Source organism: Ahaetulla prasina, chromosome 3 (assembly GCF_028640845.1).
Source record: "Ahaetulla prasina isolate Xishuangbanna chromosome 3, ASM2864084v1, whole genome shotgun sequence".
Taxonomy (NCBI): Eukaryota; Metazoa; Chordata; class Lepidosauria; order Squamata; family Colubridae; genus Ahaetulla; species Ahaetulla prasina.
The window spans coordinates 189,917,430-189,938,640 of NC_080541.1; the positions used below are offsets into that span (position 1 = coordinate 189,917,430).

The 21,211-nt window shown below is 37.9% G+C and overlaps 1 protein-coding gene across 6 annotated transcripts in view; it reads left to right on the plus strand.

The window, feature by feature from the left end:
* The window catches only part of MMP24 (matrix metallopeptidase 24), a 53,048-nt gene that overhangs the window by 3,491 nt on the left and 28,346 nt on the right, over window positions 1–21,211 (plus strand). For 5 of the 6 annotated variants that reach the window (XM_058176514.1, XM_058176509.1, XM_058176510.1 and 2 more), the window contains exons 2-3: window positions 15,335–15,483; window positions 17,053–17,169. In XM_058176514.1, the coding sequence (XP_058032497.1) occupies window positions 15,335–15,483; window positions 17,053–17,169 (266 nt within the window). Of the gene's footprint in view, window positions 1–14,033; window positions 15,484–15,667; window positions 15,740–17,052; window positions 17,170–21,211 lie in introns of those variants that run through there. The other variant, XM_058176513.1, reaches the window with a different exon arrangement.

The window sequence follows — 21,211 nt, forward strand, 5'->3', positions numbered from 1 at the left end:
TTCCAGTAATAGTTTTAAGTGACAATTAACCATATTCATACATTTAACCTTCTACATACAAAAATAAATTTAAACTAGGAGTGTCAAACTCATGTCGTCATAGTGGCGTCACGTGACGTATCGGGACTTTTTTTCCCCTTTACTAAACCGGGCGTTGGCATGGCCAATGTGGGACGCATCCGGCCCATGGACCGGGAGTTTGACAGCCCTGATCTAAACGGTCTAGATATTTGATATGGAGAACTATCAAATGAGGAAGAAAGAAAAAATATAAAAATAAATGCTGTATTTTGACCAAAAACTATAGTGGTTATACTCTAAGAATTCTTTTCAGGTAGCTGGCAAGACACATTTGAATGATGCTCTTACACATCCCTCAACATTTTAAACAATTGCTACTTGAACTCTAGTGTTGCAGCAAATCTTGTTACCAATTCAGGACACAAGACCATGAAGGGTAGGAGAAACAGGTTTATTTGCACAAAGGTTCTGGGCATTAGCATGGCAAATTCTGAACCCCAGGTTACGCCCAAGGTGTGACTTTTATTCAGTTTGCAACCCCAACCTCGCCTGAGGCGTTACTCTTATCTAGTTATTACAGAGCAAAACATAAAAAGGAGAAGTTTACATAATTGGTTATATTTCCATATATGGGTGATATCTTACACCATCTGTTACTTTTGGTAGACACTTTTTGCAATATTTTCTGTTACAGGAATTATCTAGCACATAGGTCAGTAAGCTCATCGTTACATTTAGCAGGTTCTCTGTATTTTTTTTCTCAGCAAGATAACTTCTGCTAATTCTGTTAATACTTTTATGGTGTTTTTCCATACTGTCTCAGCTAGTCTTTCTTTAATGCAAGACCTAGATAATTTACTAACATAATTTGAAAGTATATTGTGGAAGTTTTCTCTGGAACATAATTTAAAGCAATATTTAGATGGATTGGCTCTGGATTACCGAATCCTAGTTTGTAGAACCTTACTCTACTACTCATCTCTGCCATTACTCAGCTAGATGTACTCAACATTCAGGTGTAGTCTCGTCTCCTATTGTATTAGAAAGATACCATATCATAGACTTTTAAGAAAAGCATCAACAATGGAACCAATAGAAATCAGAAGTGAATGCATTGCCTAGGGAACATTAACGTAGAAGAGCTTTATAAGTGGGATTGTGAGAAGAATTGGTGAATGGGAAGAAGGGGTTGACTATTGTTAGAAGAATCATTAAACATTAGTTGAATTCATATATAATGCTAAACTAGAATTTTTAAGATTAAGGCTGTTGAACAAGGTATAATTGATGCATTCACATAATATAAAGCCATTGTGGTTACGTTCGCACATCTTGCTAATCTGAAAACAAAGAATAAGGAGTAACTAAAGTCCTTTAGTTAGTCAATAACATCTATCTACCTGCAACATGGTCCAATAAGTAGTTGCCTTCACTAGAAAGAATCTGAGACTATCACTAATTTGGGTGTATTCTGCAGGATCCAATCTGGGTCTTTCATCGGGACCAGAGGTTTAGTCTTCCGAGCTTTCGGACTCATGCTGGAGCCCACTTAGAAAACTTAGAACTACGCCGACTTCAATCTGGCCTAAGCACAGTTCATAAAATTATCTACCACAATGTCCTACCTGTCAATGACTACTTCAGCTTCAACCACAACAAGACATGAGCAAATAACAGATACAAACTCATGGTAAACCGATCCAAACTCGATTGCAGAAAATATGATTTCAGTAACAGAGTGGTCAATGCCTAGAATGCACTACCTAATTCTGTAGTTTCTTCCCCAAACCCACAAAACTTTAAGCTTAAACTGTTTTCTGTTGACCTCACCCCATTCCTAAGAGGTCTGTAAGAGGTGTGCATAAATGCACCTGCGTGCCTACCATCCCTGTCCTAATATTCCTTTCTACTTACTCTTTTCATGTATCCAAATTATGTTCATACTTTTACCTGTTATCTTATATATGATTGATAAAGAAATAAGTAAAATAAATTCTGATGAGCTCTAGAATGAGTCCGAAAGGTTGGAAGACTAACCTCTGATGACCGACCCAAATTGGATCCTACAACATTCTCCTGGGAGGTGTATATTCATCTTCATTCATGAATGTATTCTTTCCACAACTTTAAATTGGACTGGCTGCCACTTCCTTCCTTAACAAACCTTTCCTCCTCCCTTCTCTACTTTCTTCTACTTTCTTCATCCTTCCTCTCCTTCGCTTTTCTACTTCCTCTCCTCCTTCCCCACTCTTCTCTTCCACCCTTTCTAGCCCTCTCTCTTTCCCCTTTCTTCTTCCTCTCCTTTCCCCCTCTTCTACCTCTCTCTTTCCTACCTACTTTCTTCCTTCACTCTCTCCTCTCCTTTTCCATTCCCTTCTGAAATGGCAGCTGAGCAGCCCCGATTTCATTTCAAATTATTTCTATTTCTTAATTACATATCTTCAATCATTCCTTTACATTGCTGTAAATGTAGCTGGGCAGGTCCGAATAAGTAACAAATGAAAGTTAATGACTAATGTTGAATAAGAGACTGTATATTGAATAGGCTGTTGGAAAATGGAAATAAAACTTTTTTATTAAAAAAAAGCTGGAATCCATGTAAGTTGGCACCTTTCTTTTCTTGCTTCTAGAAATCTTCATATAAGCTCCATAAGTACTTTCAGGAAAATGTTATGTTCGAATATATCAAAATACATTTTCTAGAGGGTAGCTGACTTTAGAACACCTTCTCACAGGAAGTTCAACTAGGACCAACTTTGTAAAGCTTTTCACACTTGGTCAAGGTTTTTTAATTTTTCAAGGCACTTTAAGTTGATGTGATTGCCTTCATCTTCATCATAGTTTGATAATATTAATACATTTGTCTGTAGTAATAGTTGCATGAACTACTTTTAGCAATTAGTAGGCCATGCAGTTCTTCAAATTCAGTATTCAAAAGGTACTTTGGAGTTGGGGATACAAACATAACTCTTGACTGTGACACTTGAAAGTTTTTAGGTCACTTCCTGGGATTCCATAGTGGTTTTAAGATGTTACAAACAGGTACTGTATTTGCACTCCCTGAAACTCTGAACCACTTTTGGGAGATTTTGTAGAGCTCTAGCAATTAGCCTTTGGTGCTGTTTTTGTGTTCATTTGTTAAGTAGAGATGTATTTCTTGTAGACTGAAGCAACAGATCAAAAAACATACATTGAAATTGTTTGTATACATTAAAATTAAATAGCACGTACCCAGATTCTCCAATTGGCAGACAACCTTTGAAATGCCCAGAAGCAATTTTTTATATTATAATCAATATTTCCTTCTAAAGTAATATACTAGGAGATGTAATTCTAGAGAAGTAATTGACTAGTTGCAATGGGCAATTATTGTTTACTATTTTGAGTAAGATCTGCTAATTTTTCTATTGATAATCTGACTCAATATTTTAATATTTTTATAAAACAGAATGTAAAAGGCACAAGACAAACGTTACACGCGTATAGCTTGTTATTGTAGAAAACCTTTATTTTTCCTTTAGGCCATAATATAGCTCTGTAAACATTTATTGTAATGGAGCAATACATTTTACATTTCTAGATGCTGCTCACAATTGTTACTTTGAAAAGCATATATTTTTCACTACAGTATCTATGAAACCACTGGTATAAAAAAACCTATAAAATTGGTTCTGTCCACTAGAAAGTTGCATCACAATCCTTCCCACACAGCAACTGGGAATTTGAACTAATATAATTTTTGGTGAGGATAGATTTTTTAAAAAATTGGATAATTATTTTCAGTGAAATATCTGTCTAAGATGCTAGCTGAATATCCTATTTCATGGTATTATGCTGGCACAGCAGTCAGTATATTCCAGTGAAACTTGTCTGCTGATGCAGCAAGTATTAGGACTGGCTTGTTAGTCATTGAGGCATACAATCGAAAATGCACTGTGCCCAGAGTTTACATTATAGTTTAATTATTTTAATAGCTATAAAACTGAAATGATTGCAAACCAGTAGAGTATGTCCTGTTCAATCTGTTGATCAGTTCTGCTGCTGACTAGTGCTTTGCAGAAAAAGAAGTTGGGAAAAGTATTTATACATTATAGGTTGAAGGAGCTTTAACTTGGGAAGTGCTTATGATAATTTTTAATTTTGGTTTTAATTTTTGGTTTTAATCCATACCTGACTATGACAGAAGAAATCTCTGCATCTGATTTCACCTCCCTTAGATACAAAACTTTTATTCTCTTGATCTTGTGCTATATAAATGGTAATTATGGTGGTACAGTTTATGAAAAACCTTTAGATGACTAGAATGATGAATGTGAAGGACCTTGCTTTAGACATCAGAATTGCTGCTTATACTTTGTAATTGTCACTGCTTAGTTTTTAGAGCTATTATTCATAGTCTTGTGAGGATTTTAAGTTTTTGACCTTTAAATTCCAAACCCATAACACAAATAGATTTACAAATTTGCTTTTGTTTCAAAAACCAATTGCAATCTGCGTAAATTGGGGAAAGTTACTGTTGTTCAAAAATAAACACCAAACTCCTTTAGGCACTTAAACTAAGATATTAGCTATAGTTATTCTTATAATGTCTAATAAAACAATACAAATATTATCATCCATGTATGAATTTTTAGTTAATGCATAAGATTTGCTATATTATTTCTAACTTTGATCAAGACCTGATTGCCACACTACTTCATAATTATTTTAAAGTATTTATTCAAAGAAATAAATAAATGATGGCAGTTCTTATCTTAATGATGAAAAATGGGAAGCATATTTCTAATTACAGTGATGTGATTTCTTTGCAATTATCTATAGTTTTACAGTAGCTTGGGGTGACTGCCTGGGACAGTCCCAATTTTCTTGACTAGATTTTTTGAAAGTAGGTTGTTTTTGCCTTCTTCCTAGAGCTAAAGAGACTGGACCAAGGTCACCTACCTGGCTTTGTGCCTAAGGTGTAACTAGAATCCTTAGTCTCTCGGTTTCTAGCCTGGTGCCTTAATAATATCACCAAATCGGCAGTATATTTTATAGTAGTCCATAAGTTTGCAATTCTTCTTCTGCTGCATCTTAGGAGAAAAACCTGAACTCTTATTTTTATTTTCTTCTAACAGATTAACAGAGTTGGAAGGGACCTTATAGGTCATCTAGTCCAACCACCCACTCAAGCAGGAGACCCTATACCAGGGGTGTCCAAACTTGGTCCCTTTAAGACTTGTGGACTTCAACTCCCAGAGTCCCTCAGCCAGCAAAGCTGGCTGAGGAACTCTGGGAATTGAAGTCCACAAGTCTTAAAGGGACCAAGTTTGGACACCCCTGCCCTATACCATTTCTGACAAATGGCAATTCAATCTTTTCTTGAAAGATTCAAGTGATGAAGCTCCCACAACTTCCAAAGGCAATTTCTGTTCTATTGGTTGGTTGTTCTCACTGTCAGAAAGTTCCTTCTCATTTCTAGGTTGAATCTCTCCTTTGTCAGTTTCCATCCATTATTCCTTGTCTGGCCTTCAGGTGCTTTGGAAAACAGCTTGACCCCCTCCTCTCTTTATTTTCTTTATAGTAATAATTTAAAAAGAATAAATTAAACTCTTCTTTTGTACCACCTACAGTTCTGATTTTAAGATCACAGCCATACAAATATTTTAAATGCAAACATACATACTTGATCATTAGATAGACTATTATTTGATAGCAAAGTTCGGTATTAATAAATTAGAATTATTGCTTTTAGATACTAAGCATTCTTGCCTCTACTCCTATCTTTCCCATAGGTCGTAATAAGTCCTTGATATTGCATTTTTACTACAAGCAAACTAAAAGGCTTATCTTAGAATGATACACCTTTATTATTCTTTGTAAGGACAAATGAAGGCCCTTCTCCATTATCTCTAAATGTACAGGTCACTTATAAGGAAACTTAAGTAATATTCATGACAGGATATTCTATGATGGGGAAATAACCAGTCAGCGGTTTAAAGGACCTTATAGAGGACAGAGTGTACATCTGAAAAATATAAATTTTAGCCTTATAATGCAAAAACATATATTAAACCAGGGGTCTCCAATCTTGGCAACTTTAAGACTTGTGGACTTCAATTCCCAGAATCTCCCCAGAATTCTGGGACTTGAAGTCCACAAGTTTTAAAGTTGCCAAGGTTGGAGACCCCTGCATTAAACCAAGGGGAAATGGACACATTGTCTCATCCATAACTATCTTAACATACATAATAACAGAGTTGGAAGGGACCTTGGAGGTCTTCTAGTCGAACCCCCTGCCTAGGCAGGAAATCCTACACCATTTCAGACAAATGGCTATCCAACATTTTCTTAAAAATTTCCAGTGTTGGCGCATTCACAACTTCTGGAGGAAAGTTGTTCCACTTATTGATTGTTCTAACTGTTAGGAAATTTCTCCTTAGTTCTAAGTTGCTTCTCTCCTTCATTAGTTTCCACCCATTGCTTCTTGTCCTGCCTTCAGGTGCTTTGGAGAATAGCTTGACTCCCTCTTCTTTGTGGCTAGTTTTTGTCCCTAAAGGACAGATCCAACAATAGTTGCTGAATAAATATTTCTCTTTATTGGTTGGTCTCCTCTACAGGTAGCCCTGACTTTATGGCTGTAATTGGGACTGGAATTTCCATTGCTAAAGAGCAATGTCATGTGATTCCAGCATTTCCTGCTGATGTTGTTAAGCAAGGATCACAGATCCTTAAGCAAGTCCCAGGCAGCTTGACAGCAGGCAATTAAATGGCTACTGCTGGGTCAGGGAAGGTGTGTAGGTAGTAGCTTAAACATGGCAAGGCTGGAAGTGCCTACTGCCAGGTAGAGAAGGGGGAGCTAGCCATTGAGGTGAAGTGTATAAGTGCAGCTGGGCTTGGGGGGTAGCTGCTGCCAGGCAGAAGAGTTGTGTGAATAGCCAGGAGGAACAGTGTGACCATGGCAGGACCAAATGCAAGCAACTTCTTGAAGCAATTTGAAGCCTCCTGCTGTTTTCCCCATTGATTTTGCTTGTAGGAAGCTAACAGAGAAAGTCACAAATGGTACTCACATAACTGTAGGACATTGTGACCTTTGTAAATATGAGCTTGTTGCCAAGCTCCCAGAACACAATCACATGATTGCAGGAGTGCTGGGACTGCCAGAACTTTGAGGACCGGTCATTAAGTACCACTCATTCTGTGTTGTCATAACTTGGAATGGTCACGGAATGAGGGGTTGTTAAACAAGGATTACCTGTATTCATTGGACACAGAATTAATATTCCAGAACATGGTATTAGAAGTGGAATCAGAAGTGTTAGTTAATAAATTGTTAGGAAATAGGATCTGGTGAGTGATTGTACTCTTAATCACCTTTCTCTCATTGATTCCCTTCTCTTTTTGCTACTTCAGTAAAGAGAATTCTGTAAAGAAGCTAAGTGCCTGAGATTCAGAGACTCTTTCCCAAATCAAGAGAGTAAGTCAGAGAAACTCATAGGAGCAGTGGATCACCTCAGTCTGTACTCCTTCCAGCAAAATAGGATCATGTGAAAATAGACCTTTAGTGGAGCCCATTCCAATGTATGCAAAATACAGCAAATGATGCAATCATTAAGAAAATCTGGTTTCACTGATTTTGTTAAAGAAGATCATGAATGGTAATTATGTGACTTTGGGACACTGCAACCGAGGTGAAATCCAGCATGTTCTGACAGGTTCTAGAGAACCGGTAACAGAAATTTTGAGCAGTTCAGAGAACTGGTAGCGGAAATTTTGATTAGTTCAAAGAACTGGCTAATACCACCTCTAGCTGGCCCCAGAGTGGGGTGGGAATGGAGATTTTGCAACATCCTTTCCCCAGGAGTCGGGAGGGAATGGAGATGTTGCAGTAACCTTCCCCTGGAGTGGGGAGGGAATGGAGATTTTGCAGTATCCTTCCCCTGCCATACCCACCAAGCCATGCCCACCAAGCCACACCACGCCACCAAGCCATGCCCACAGAACTGGTAGTAAAAAAAATTGGATTTCCCCACTGACTACAACTGTCATCAATACATGCTGGTTGCCAAGCATTTGAATTTAGATCACTTGACTATGGGGACACACTGCAGTGATTGGAAGTATAAGGACCAGTCAAAAGTCACTTTTTTCAGTGCTCTCATAATTATAAATGGTCATTAAATGAATGGCCATAAGTCAAAGACTACCTGTATCCAAAAATATTACAAACAAGCCTTTAAAAGCATTTGAATGACATTCTGGCATTCCAGAACTATTACAAATGATTTCACAAGCTATTATGGCTGCCTTCATAAATGTTGTCTTAGTAAAAGTTTCCACTGAAACTAAATTTATGAAAGCTAGTTGGTAAAGCTGAATTCATAATGAGATGCATAATGTGTTAGAAAATTGGGAATCAAGATGAAAAATGATGAAGAATGCTTTCTGGCACTCCAAACCATGTCTCTATAACAAATGAGAAGTCCTCATTCTAGTTTTTGTGTTCAAAAATTTCCCCACGTGTCAGAGGATGGGGTGCAGTGATTTCTGCTTCTGTCTTAGAGGCTGGCAGTCCTATTGTACAAAGGAACAAGCTTGTGTTGGGTGGAAAAGTGGGACACCAAAAAGCCCAGGGCTCTTAGAATTTTATCCAGCCTCCCTCAAATGGTGTTGCCTCTATGGTGCAGTTGGGATTTGTCCAATAGAGCTGCCTCAGGAGACTTCTGTTTCTTCTGTTTCCTCTTTGGCTTCTTGATTTCTCTGCCTCTGTCTCCCTTCCCCTTTTAGGGGATGCTGCCTTGTTTGTTTCTTCACTCTCAGCCATTCCTCTTGTGGCACTACAATAGAGTAAGTGCTACTTTTAGTATTGGGAGTCCATCCATGTGTCATCAGGCTAACAGCCCAGTGACTATTGTAATTAGATTTTGTTTAAGGAACCGGCTTTCTTTTGGGTACTGATTTCTCTGTAAATTTATTGGAAAAGGATTTGCTTTGTTTTATTGGAAATGGATTTGCTTTGTAAGCTTGGAGCATTGGTGGTTTTTTTGCACCAAAAAGGCTTGTATTTACAGTCCCAGAGGAACCACCTAATTCAGATCTTGCTCTGATCTCTGTCCTGGCTTCTCTTCCCCCCCTTTTTTTTAATCCCCTGATTTTCCCTGATAGATGTTCTTTTCTTGGCTTGGTTGGATTTTGATGTCCCTGGATTTTAGATCTTGCTTTTGAAGCTCAACTCTTCTAGTCTATTCTTTGATCAGATGCCTCTTTGCTTTGGATTGAGGGCATGGCCAAGTATTTTGTCAGTTGAAATAAGCATTGCTTCTATCCCTGTCCTTTGACTCCCTGATTACCGTATATACTCGAATATAAGCCGATCCGAGTATAAGCCGAGGTCCCCAATTTTACCCCAAAAAACTGGGGTAAACTGGGGACTGAGATATAAGAGGACGTTTTTCAGCAAAAAAAACGTGCTGAAAAACTCGGCTTATACTCGAGTATATACGGTATTCTTTATCCTTTACCCTGTTTAGCCATGAACATGTGATACAGTTTCTGGTGTCTTTGTTTATCCTTATGGTGACTATCTTTACCCAGTGATGTACTACCAGTATATTTACAAGTTAAATGTAATCACTGCTGCCTTTTCACCTTTCCATCTTTGTGCTTTCAAGCTGTAACCTTTTTAATGGACAAAATTCTCTGAACTTCTTAGGGGATCTGCATAACTTTATAGACTATAAGGGGCGTGCATAAGTGTACAAAAGTGCCTATCGTTCCTGTCCTATTGTTTCCTTTCAATATATGTTCCTGTATATAATGTTGTGACAAAATAAAAACAAAAACAAAAACCCATAGGCTTCCCGTGGTGGTAGGCTTCTGTCTGATCACCTACGCTTGCCCTTGATTCCCCAAACAGCTGAACACTTTGGAAATAGCACTCCTAAACTCTCCCATTGTTACTGTTATTAATTCTTTCTCCCAAGATCCTACCTTCCATTTACATCCTCGACTTACAACTATTCATTTAGTGACTATACAAAGTTATAATAGCACTAAAAAAAAGTGAATTACGACATTTTTTCACACTTATGACAGTTGTCACATCCTGTGGTCATATGATCAAAATTCGGATGTTTGGCAACTGACAGGTATTTATGATAGTTGCAGTGTCCCCAGGGTCAGGTGCTCACCTTTTCAGAAAAGGAAAGTCAGAAGCCAGATTCAATTGTTAAGTATTATTAATTTACCAACTGCATTGATTCACTTAACAACTGTGGCATAAAGTAGTAAAGTCGTGAATTTGGGACAAATTCACTTAACAACTGTCTTGCCCAGCAATAGAAATTTGGGGCTCAACTGCGGTCATAAGTTGAGAACTACCTATACCCTATCTCCTGCTGAAAGTTTTTCCACTCATGATTGTTTTTTTATTGCTTATGAACTTCTTTCTCACCCTGATATTCAGTAAAACCCCACTACATTAATTTTATACTTATGTCACTTCTTGCCATCCTCCCCCTGGAAAACAGGGTGCTGGATATGTGGGTATGTACTCCTTTTGAATGTGTTAAATTAAGTTCTTTGCTGCCTTTGTTTCTGCTCAAGTTGTTGAGTTACATGCTGTGACTTAAGCTTGTCTTTTAACCTCTAGTTCCTCTATTAATATTTATACAGACAGCTGTTATTGTTTTGAAACTATATCACTATGGCCATCTTTGCCAAAACTATGGGATTCTCACATCCTCTGGTTCTTTGATTCAGAGTGCTGATTTGTTTCCATTTTACTTATGCCATTCTTCCCTCTGCTGCTGCTGCTGTATTAAAATAAAAGGCCATTCTCAGTGGCAATGAACTTACTGATTCTTGTGTTAAATATACTGGCCTCCTGTGGCTTCTATACATTCCTACTTCTTTTGCTGTCTGCTCAAAAACTGGACCTAGCCTGGAAGAACTAGATGCAAACGGCATATTTCCCTAGCCCTCGTAAAGCTCTTCAGGCTCCAGATGGTATCCTGGCCAGTGGTGGGTTGCTCCCGGTTCTGTCCGGTTCTTGCGAACCGGTAGTAAAAGCGGTAGGAGGCTCTGCCCACCCATCCACCCGCCCATTGTAATGGACGATCTGCGCATGCGCGCACTCCCATTGTGAACCAGTTGTAAAGGTAAGTAGAACCCACCTCTGCTCCTGGCCTAGGAGTGTCAAACTGGTGGCCCACGGGCCGGATGTGTTACATGTAGGCCATGCCCATCCCAGCTCTACGAAGGCAAAAATCGTTGCAATATGTCATGTGACATCAATGTGACGCGGCGAGTTTAACACCCATGTAAGATGTTCCCTCACATTGGTCTACCTCTCCATTTAAGCTTAGGCAGAACATACATTTTGTTAATGTAATGTAGTGGCATTGTTACAATACTGGCAAAAGGATTTTAGTTTGATTTGTGATTTATGGAGTTCATAAGTTAAAGAGTTCTGGCTTTTTGGAACAAATTAATGGGGGATTGACTACAAATAACTAAAGTGGACTGATGCTCTTTTCTTTGCCCTAATATTCATGGACAGTTTTTAGTTATTCATATAATTGTATCTACATTTATCTGTAGACTTTTGATCTTCAAAATCAGGGGTGTCAAACTTGATTTCATTGAGGGCCACATCAGGCTTGTGTTTGACCTGGGGGGGGCGGGGGGGGGCCTGACAGGGTGGGTGTGACCACGTCACTCTTGTCCGTGGTGTCTGTGGTGGCTTGAATATTCTGCCAGTGAAAATGGGCTCTCGAGTTCCGTTTTCGGCTGCAACAGCCTCCTGCAACCCTATGCTAATGAAAACGGAGCTCAGGAGGGCCGCACGCAGCCCTCCAGAGCTCCGTTTTCACTGGTAGAGGCACCGCGGGCTAGTCCTTTGCTATTTCCAGGGCAGCCCCTCAGGCCAGATCCTGCCTCCGGGCCTTGAGTTTGGATACCCCTGTTCTAGGTAATCACCTCACTATTCCCTTATCTTCCTCCAAAAGAAGATATACAACTATCTCAGGGGGTATAGGAGGAATTGGTATGTGTTGTGAATCGTCCTCCGTCCTCAGCCGGGCCCTTCCCGTCTCCTACCGGGCCTTGTATCAGACCCAGAGTCTGATAATGAAGATGAATGGCCTATCATGCCTCCAGCCCCCGGCTCTGGCCCCATGCCCGGAGAAGATTCCAGGAGTGAAAGGACAAGCCCGATAAACGTCACTCACACAGCGTGTGTTCCTTTGGCTCAGCCTTCAGAGCAGGAAGCCAGCCAGGTGCTGGAATTACTCGGCCCTACTCCCTCTGATCCCTCCCTTTCCCTGACAGCAGATCCAGCTGAAGACAATTCAGGGTGGGAGGACCCTCGCTTCTGGAGATCTGAGAGGTGATGCCAGCAGAAGGAGGGGTGGGGCAGGCCTGGATAAATGCTGAGTCATGGAGCCACACCCCACAGCCTATATAAAGGACCTGCTTTGGGCATTCCAACCTTGAGTCAAGCAAAGTCTTATCTAGTTTGCTGATACTGGACCCTATCGCTGAAGTCACAACTTGGACTCCTGCCTGACCTGATAAACCTCGAAGGAACTTGGCAAGCTGCAAAGGCTTCGTTGCCAAGTTTGTTACGGACTTCCTTGACTCGTTTGTCGGAGTGGGACATGACAGTATCCATGATGCTTTTGTTCATGAATTACATTAGTCAAGCTTCAGTGTGTGATGTTATTTGTTCATTCTTTAAGACATACGGATTTCTGTTAATAGTCAGTGACAAAAAATCTGAAAATGCAAAATTCTACTGTACTAAATATTCAACATTTGTCCTTGAAGCCTTAGAAATCTTGAACTTATTACTAATGACTAAAATATTTTGCTTAAAATTGGATTACTTAGTTTTTATTCCAGGGCCATTAAAAACACAAGAATATAAAATCTTAAATTATACTTATTGATGAGTAATTGTTTCATTATTGTCAGTTATTGAGGGAATTTGTATTATTTATTGAAGACCAGTTGAATTTGATTGCAAAGCAAGAGGTGTTAGAATCTGTATCTTTTCCTCAGCTGCAGCTAAGGATTTTTTTGTAATTGAAAGGACTACTTTTGTTGTCTCTTTTGTAATTTCATTTTAAGTAGATCTTTTTTCTTAGCAGGTATATCAAAGCATTAATATTAGACACAATAGCCAAAACCAAATATTCTTCATAAAACCATGACTATTGTGATCTCCCTAGTCAGTTCTTGTTTTTTATTCTTGTGGCCCAAATTGAGGCCAAAGAAGCTACAATATGAAGCAAGACGGCTCATCTCTAATTTTTTTAAATCTCAGTCCTTCATTATTGCTGAAAGCTTGGGGTTGCAAAAATGACTAGAATTTGAAGTTTTTGCATCTCTTTGCTGCTCTCTGGTGGGTATCTTGAGTTTACATGCAGATCTGGTAACCAGTATACCAACGAATTATTTTTGAAGTTACATATGCATTACCTGATTTGGTTAAGTCTATAAGGGTTATTTTGCTTTTTTTTGTTATACATTCTAATAAGGGTCATGAGTATATTATCATATGGTGTTATGGTGTAGCTTAAAATGTTTTTTTTTCAAATCTAAGTAAAAATATTCCTTACCTTGACATGTGATTAGTCAGGACAGATTTTCTCCTCCTATGAGTGCATCTGCTTGCTACTAAGAGGCAGATAAGGAAGTATATCAGCAAGTCATTGATAAAATCCCTTGATGTTCTATCAACCTCTTATTTTATACTAGTTTAGTGAGAAATATTTTGGATTTATTTAAATTGTGGTCTTTCTTAATGCTTGACAGATCTGCAACCAATCCAACATAAGGATTTGCAACTACTGTATATTTTATGCTGGATATGCTTTTTATAGAATACTTAGATAATGATATCAATTAATTAAAATTGCTAAGTTCTCACACCAGGTTTGATGCAGTCGAAATGGCATCCTTTGTGTACAAGTAGAAGGTATTACCAAGCTTGAGAAATCCCCAAGATTTTCAGAAACATAAAACAGAGTTATTGGAGAAAGGGATGGAGAAAATTTGGATTGGTGCAAAGGTTTCAGAATCTTCCCAGTGTGGAATAGATATGATCAATAGTCATGGCATGCTATTGGCATTGCTGGTGCATAGGAAGTAATAGAAATTTGGGAGGAATAGAATGGGCTGTCTTCCATCCCTGAAATCTTGAAAAAGACAACGCTCGATTATAGTTGCCATTTCTTCTATGCTATTACCAGTTTTGAATGATTGAAGTCATACACATGACCAGACTATGACTTCATATTATAAAATAGGAGGGATGATATAAAATGCAGATGGGGTGAATTTAAGAGAATATAAGTGCATTAGTGGGGAAATTACATCTATCTGCTTACATAGATTATCATCCTACCTTCATTTATCCAGACACTTGTTAAAACCTGGGCTTTCTGAGAGAGAGAGAGAGAGAGAGAGCAATTTGGAAGATATCTACAAGCTTTCCTTTAAAAAAACCTCATTCCTTTGCAATATTTGCAGAAGTAGTTTGCCATTGCCTTATTCCTAGAGCTGAGACAATAACTGGCCCAGAATCACCCAGCTAGTTTTCATGCTTGAACAGCTCACACTCAGCTGGTTTCTAACTGAGTATCCTTAATCACGATATCAGTGTTTCTCAACCTTAGCAACTGTAAGTTGTCTGAACTTTAATACCCAGAATTTCTCAGTCAGCAATTCTGGGAGTTGAAATCCATCCATCTTAAAATTGCCAAGGTTGGGAAACACTGCACTATATCAAATTGGCTCTTGAATATAGTCTTAAATTATCTTGAATATTCATATTTCAATCCATTGTTTCCATTTTTGTTACATCTTTGGTCATATCATACCTTTGGTTTGATCTAGTATGCCTTCTTAGTGCTGATGTTTCTTAGCCAAACCACAATATAGAAGCCACAGTATGTGACATGCTCTCTTAGGAGACTTTATATTTGGAAAAACATTGGACAAACTGAGTCTGTAGTCAATCATATTTTTATGCATAAAATAAGCGTAGCAACTGAACTGAGAATTGTGTTCTGATAAAATATCTGAATTTGCACACACAACCAGAAAGTTAACAACACCGGTAAAGTTGGTAGGACAACATCACATTTTGCAATTATTCTTGTTGTCCTATGGCTATCCTCATATATTAAAAAGAGCAAGAAAGGTGAATATATCAATTCACCAATTGTGAATTCACGTTTCAACTAAAAAGGAAACAAGCCAATTTTATATATATACTGTTAAATCGGGCTGTGTTTTAAATCTGGGTTTCCTTTGTCTTATTTTTCAGAGTTGGTTAAAAAACTACGGTTATCTGCTTCCATCTGATACAAGAATGTCTGCTTTGCTCTCAGGAAAAGTTATGCAGTCTGCAGTCACCACTATGCAGCAGTTTTATGGCATCCCTGTAACAGGAATGTTGGATCACACCACTATTGAGTAAGAGTGATTTTTGCAGATACTGGAAAATAATGTTCTTGCCCAGACCATTATCTATTCTATAGCATCATGAAACTTTAAAATGTGAGCCTAATAATTTTGCTTGGCATATGCATATCCTCTAAGAATGAATATGGTCTGAAATCTGAGTCAGATTGCCAACCGTGCCTCTTTCATCACTTAGATCAACATTCTCAACCTTGACAATTTTAAGATGAGAGGACTTCAACTCCCAGAGTTCTCAGAATAGGCAGAGGTAATTAACTTCACATCTCAAAGAATTCATCCAAGGATTTGTACTGATTTAACGATTGGTTTAGCAGATACTGCATAGGTCGTCAAATAAAATGGCAATAGAAATGATATGTTGTATGTAACGGCGCAACCTTGATGGCCATGCATAGGTTTTAAATGTTATTGTATATGTGCACAGGTTTTATGGTCTTATACTAGTCATTCTATATAAAAGTAGTCCTTGCTTAATGACCTTAATTGGGACCAGCAACTTCATCACTAAGTGAAGCAGTCATTAAGCAAAACATCACACAACAGCCCCGCTTAGCAACAGCAGTTCCAACAATCCCACTTATGGTCCTTAAGTAAGATACCATATACAATTGCATCCTCCTGCTGGCTTCCTCCACTGACTTGCTTATCCGAAGCCAGCTGAGAAGGTCCCAAATGGTGATCATATGATTGTAAGATGCTGCAACTCTTATAAATGCATGACAGTTGCGGAATGCCTGAATTGTGATTACGTGATTGCAGGGACACTGTGACGGTCATAAGTGTGAGTGTAAGTCGCTTTTTTAGCACTGTCATAACTTTGAGTAGTCGCAAAACAAATGGTCATTAAGCAAGGATTATCTGTACGAAGAAGAACTATGTGCAGGGAACCTGGTTTGCACAGGTCTTTTTTTTTTTCATTTCCAGCTTCCAGTATATACCATAGTACAGAAGTAATGTTGTGATTCCTAAGTGAATAGATGGTGTCAGCAGAAATAATGCTTTTACCGTGCAATCCACACTCAATTTTTTTTTAAAGAACCCAGTTTCCATTACCTTCTATTACAACTTTCCTATTTTCCCCATAGTTTCATCCACTGAAATTCCATTATGGAGAGAAAACCCATTATGGACTGGCTGCTTATCCATTTGAAAGTATTATAAAATTATAAATTTAATAATTATATACAATGAAGCAAAGCTCTCTACTGCCACACATAGTTGAAGTTCCAGAGATGGAATTTTTCACTTTCTTTTTGGAGGGAGAAATCTTGAGCATAGCTGATACCTTGTAGTCTGCGCCAAACTAACTAGCTCCAAAGCTCAAATTTCCTTCTCTAACCTACTTCAAAATTGCCATTTTAATCTATTTTGGTACACATTCTCTAGACTGGTCAGAACTTTAATCTCAGCCCCTTACCTTGACCAACAGGTAGGCAGGCAATCATGTCCAAATTGACTGGTGATCTATTTTCAACTACACCAACCAACCCTCAAATAGGCTCAAAGCCCTATTTTTGTACCATATATTCCTAACTCATCAGGAATCTTTTTACTTTCTAGGTGGATGAAGAAACCTCGCTGTGGTGTTCCTGATCATCCCCATCTAAGCCATCGACGAAGGATTAAGCGATATGCACTAACTGGACAAAAATGGAGGCAGAAGCATATTACCTACAGGTATAATCCAATATATTAAAAACTTTAATGGAGTTTATACTTTAAAATATTATATAGTGCCACCAGCCTTGTCATTAGTTCATATTCCTTGCTCAAGGGGAAACTTGACAGGGAATTCTAGGAAGTATAGTTCCAGTACATCTGGAAACGTAGACATTTTTGAATATATATATATTTTTATAGCATGTGGTTTCCTGTGAGCTATTTTATGGATGTAAAACTTCAGTTTGGTGACATAGCCTTTTCAAAAAGGGCATTTTTAAAAGCTTTAGTTTTTCTAAATTTAGCTTTCATTAAAAGAAAGTTCACATATTCTTCTACATAAAGATTGGTAGCGTTACTTGGAGTCTTTTTAGGACTGTAATTAAAATAAATATATAATTAAATATTAAACATGTAAGAAAAAAAAGGAAGAATATCAAATAATGTATATTCATGTGGATCACATTTCATTTGCCTATTTTACTATGTCTGTTTTATGGCTTTTGAAGTAATTAGTCAAGGTGCTAGCTTGCTATACAAGGGAGAGCCAAAATATCAGTTAAATACTATTATAGGTGAATTTATGCATTGTACATTCATTTAGACCATGTGAATTCAATGCAAATTTTTGCTGCCGTCATACAATTATAATTTGAGACACGCAACTACCCAGCTAATGTCCCAATTGCTACTGAATGATTGTGACTTTCTCCCTTTCCTGGTCTTGAATAAAATGTATTCAATTTTTTGAGCGTAAAAATGCATCTGTTGAGTAGAAGACAACTATTCCAAATGCAGAATTGACTGTTTCAACCTTTTTGATAATGGAAAACTAAATTTTAAAATGGGGCATTTGAACCCAGGATGGCTCAATACCTGGATTTATTTGTTTGTTTCCCATCTTTATTATTTTCCTAACTAACTCAAGCTGGCAAACATACTTAATACTTCTATTTTTCCCACAATAACAACCCTGTGAATTGGGTTAGACTGAGAGAGAGTTGCTGACCCAAAGTCATTCAGTCAACTTTCATGCCTATAAGGCAAGACTAGAACTCAAGTTTTCTTTTTTCTAGATGGATTCTATAACCACTAAGAATAAGAGATAGAAATACAATTAGAGAAAAAACTTTTGGATCACCCACACTACTGTATTTAAATGATTAGGAGAAACTGTTAACCTTTAAAATTCTACATGGTATAGATCTAAGTATTTGAAAGGTTCTCCTGATACCCTGTTTCTCCCAAAATAAGATATCCCCTGACAATAAGCCCGATCAGGCTTTTGAGTGCATGGCAATAAGGCTAAGCGCTTATTTCAGGGTTCCAAAAAATATAAGACAGGATCTTATTTTCAGGGAAACACAGTATATGTGCCGTTTCTAAAGATCTTTATGATCTCTCTCTCTCTCACACACACACTCTCTCTCTCTCTCTCTCTCTCTCTCTCACACACACACACACACACACAGAGAGAGAGAGAGAGAGACAGAGAGAGAGAGAATTTTAAGGGTTGTCTTTTGAGCAACTTTCAGCACGTTCTGTTGGTTCTTGTTTTAAAGTAAGCTTCAAAATGGTTTTATTTTATCTACTTTTTAAATGAAAGCTTTTACCAAAATCATTGATCTTTTTGCTTTTTTTGGTCAAAGATTTTATGTTGTTATTCATTTAGTTAACTAGCTTACTGTATTTAAATTACCTGGTTATACATTTTTAATTGAATTTGTGTGATTCCCACCGTAAGTTGATTTGAGAATAGTAGTCTTGAAAATATTTTAAATTTACTTTTGTAAAGAAAATTTCCCTCACAAATTGGTTTTCAATATGGGTTTTGTGAAATTGTGCAAGTTGCATAAAAGTTAGAATGTACATGTTTAGGGAACAATGGTAGAGTTCTTTATAGCTTACTTAATATACAATTTTAAAAGCTGTTTGATCTTGGAAATAAAAGTGAGTAAGCTATATGAGTATTCAGTTATTATTCAATCATCTACTGTTGAAAAAAATATTGCTTTTGTAACATATCATCAAGATATGTGCTGTTGTCATAATTAGTAAAAGCTTGAAGATCAGGTCTAATCAACTGATTTTGTTCAAAAGACAATGTCACAATGTGACTCTTCCTTTTCTTTTTAAAGCTCTTTAATCTTTTATTTTTGCTATCTTTGATTTAGTGTCTGACATGTTATTCTTTCTAAATATAACTCAAAGGTAGCTGTTTTCTCTTAATTTATTTTAGATTTGCAAGATAGAACTGATTACAGTACCAAGTCTCCTTCAGGGAAAATGCTACACGTCAATCTATCTAAATCAGGGTCGGGCAACTATGTCCCTTTACAATCTGTGGACTTATCATCAGCATGGCTGTCTCAAGATTTCTGGGAGTTGAAGTCCACATAAAGGGACCATAGTTGTCCACCTCTGATCTAAATCAATGTTCTTTAGCCTCAGCATGCTAGCTGGAGAATTCTGGGAATTGAAGTCCACTCATCTTGAAATTGCTGAGGTTAAGGAACACTGATCTTAAATGATGAGTGTTAGTAAATGGCTCTATATGTTTTAGTCCCAAAATATATAACAAGACAGAATTTAATTTTCAGTATTACCCTAGATTTAACTGAGATTAACCAATCCCATTAGTGCTAGGAGTGAGCGATCTTCTTAGTGTATGAAGTATAATATACAAATGGATGAAGACTATTGCTTAACACAGTGTAAGCCGCCCTGAGTCTTCGGAGAAGGGCGGGATATAAATTCAAATTAAAAAAAAAGTTTTCTGTTGAAGCTGAAAAAACATTCATGAAAAAACTACAGATTATCAAAGGGCTGAAGTAGCTATCCCATGAGGACATGTTACAATTTTAAACTTTGCACTTTATGACAATTTATGTGAGACTAAGGTAAAGGCATATGCTATTAAGTATGATATATAATAAGTAGCTAAGGAGAAGCCTCCCCACCCACAACAACAGTTGTTGCAACATGGGAACCAGTCACTCGCAAGCAAGCAAGAGCCATTAGATCAGTGGTTCTCAACCTTTATAGTGCTGCGACCCCTTTAATACAATTCCCCATGATGTGGCGACCCCAACTGTAAAATTATTTTCGTTTTGAATTTATCGCACCTGAAACCATATTGGCTAGCGATTTGAACTGCTTGCGATTGCCTTGAGGACAGAGGCATTAAAGCGGAGACTCCTCCCCTATTAAGTTTATGGCACCTGAAGCCAGATTAGGCTAGCAATTGGGAGTGATTACAGCTGGCTTGAGAGGGAGACATCAGAGCAAAGATTTCTCTCTTTTTTAATTCACCGCGCCTGAAGCTGAATTCGGCTAGCGATTTGAAGAGCCTGCAGGTGGCTTGTGGAGTCAACCATTGGAGCGCGATTCTTCGACTGGCAAGTATACTTCCCATATTTCCGATGGTTTTAGGTGACCCCTGGCAAATCGTCATTCGACCCCCAACGGGGTCGCAACCCACAGGTTGAGAACCGCTGCATTAGATAAACATACTATAACCACTTGCCTTCAAGGGCCCTCAGCACCATTTGAAGTCTGTTCATTCATTCAGAAGAAAAAAGTATTGAGTTAAAGCTTTGAAAATATATAGAAGTCCTAAACATCTTTGCACTGCAGTGCACAATCAGTTATTGTGAGGGTGGCATCCCTCTTGTCTGCAATAAAGATTCAGATTTAGTCAAGAAGCATCCACTAAGAAGGAAGGGTGGAGGGACCAGTGGTTTGCTCTCAATTCCAGGAATCAAAGCTGTCAACAACGTTCACATATAGGACTGTACAGTTGAACTGGTTGGATATTCAGAAAAGACAAGATGAAATGTTTGTTTTTGCATAGTTAAAGTTGCCAATTTAGACAGTTTTAAAAGTGTTTGGAAAAACAGTACAGAGTACTGTTGTTCAGTTTATAACTCAATGAACATAATATCACCATGTTTATTTGTTATTACTTGATTGTTTGACCTTTTATCAGTTATCAGTGTTATCAGTAGCTAGCCATGTTGTCTTTTGTCAGTCTCTTTTCTGATTGCTTTAAAGTATCAGG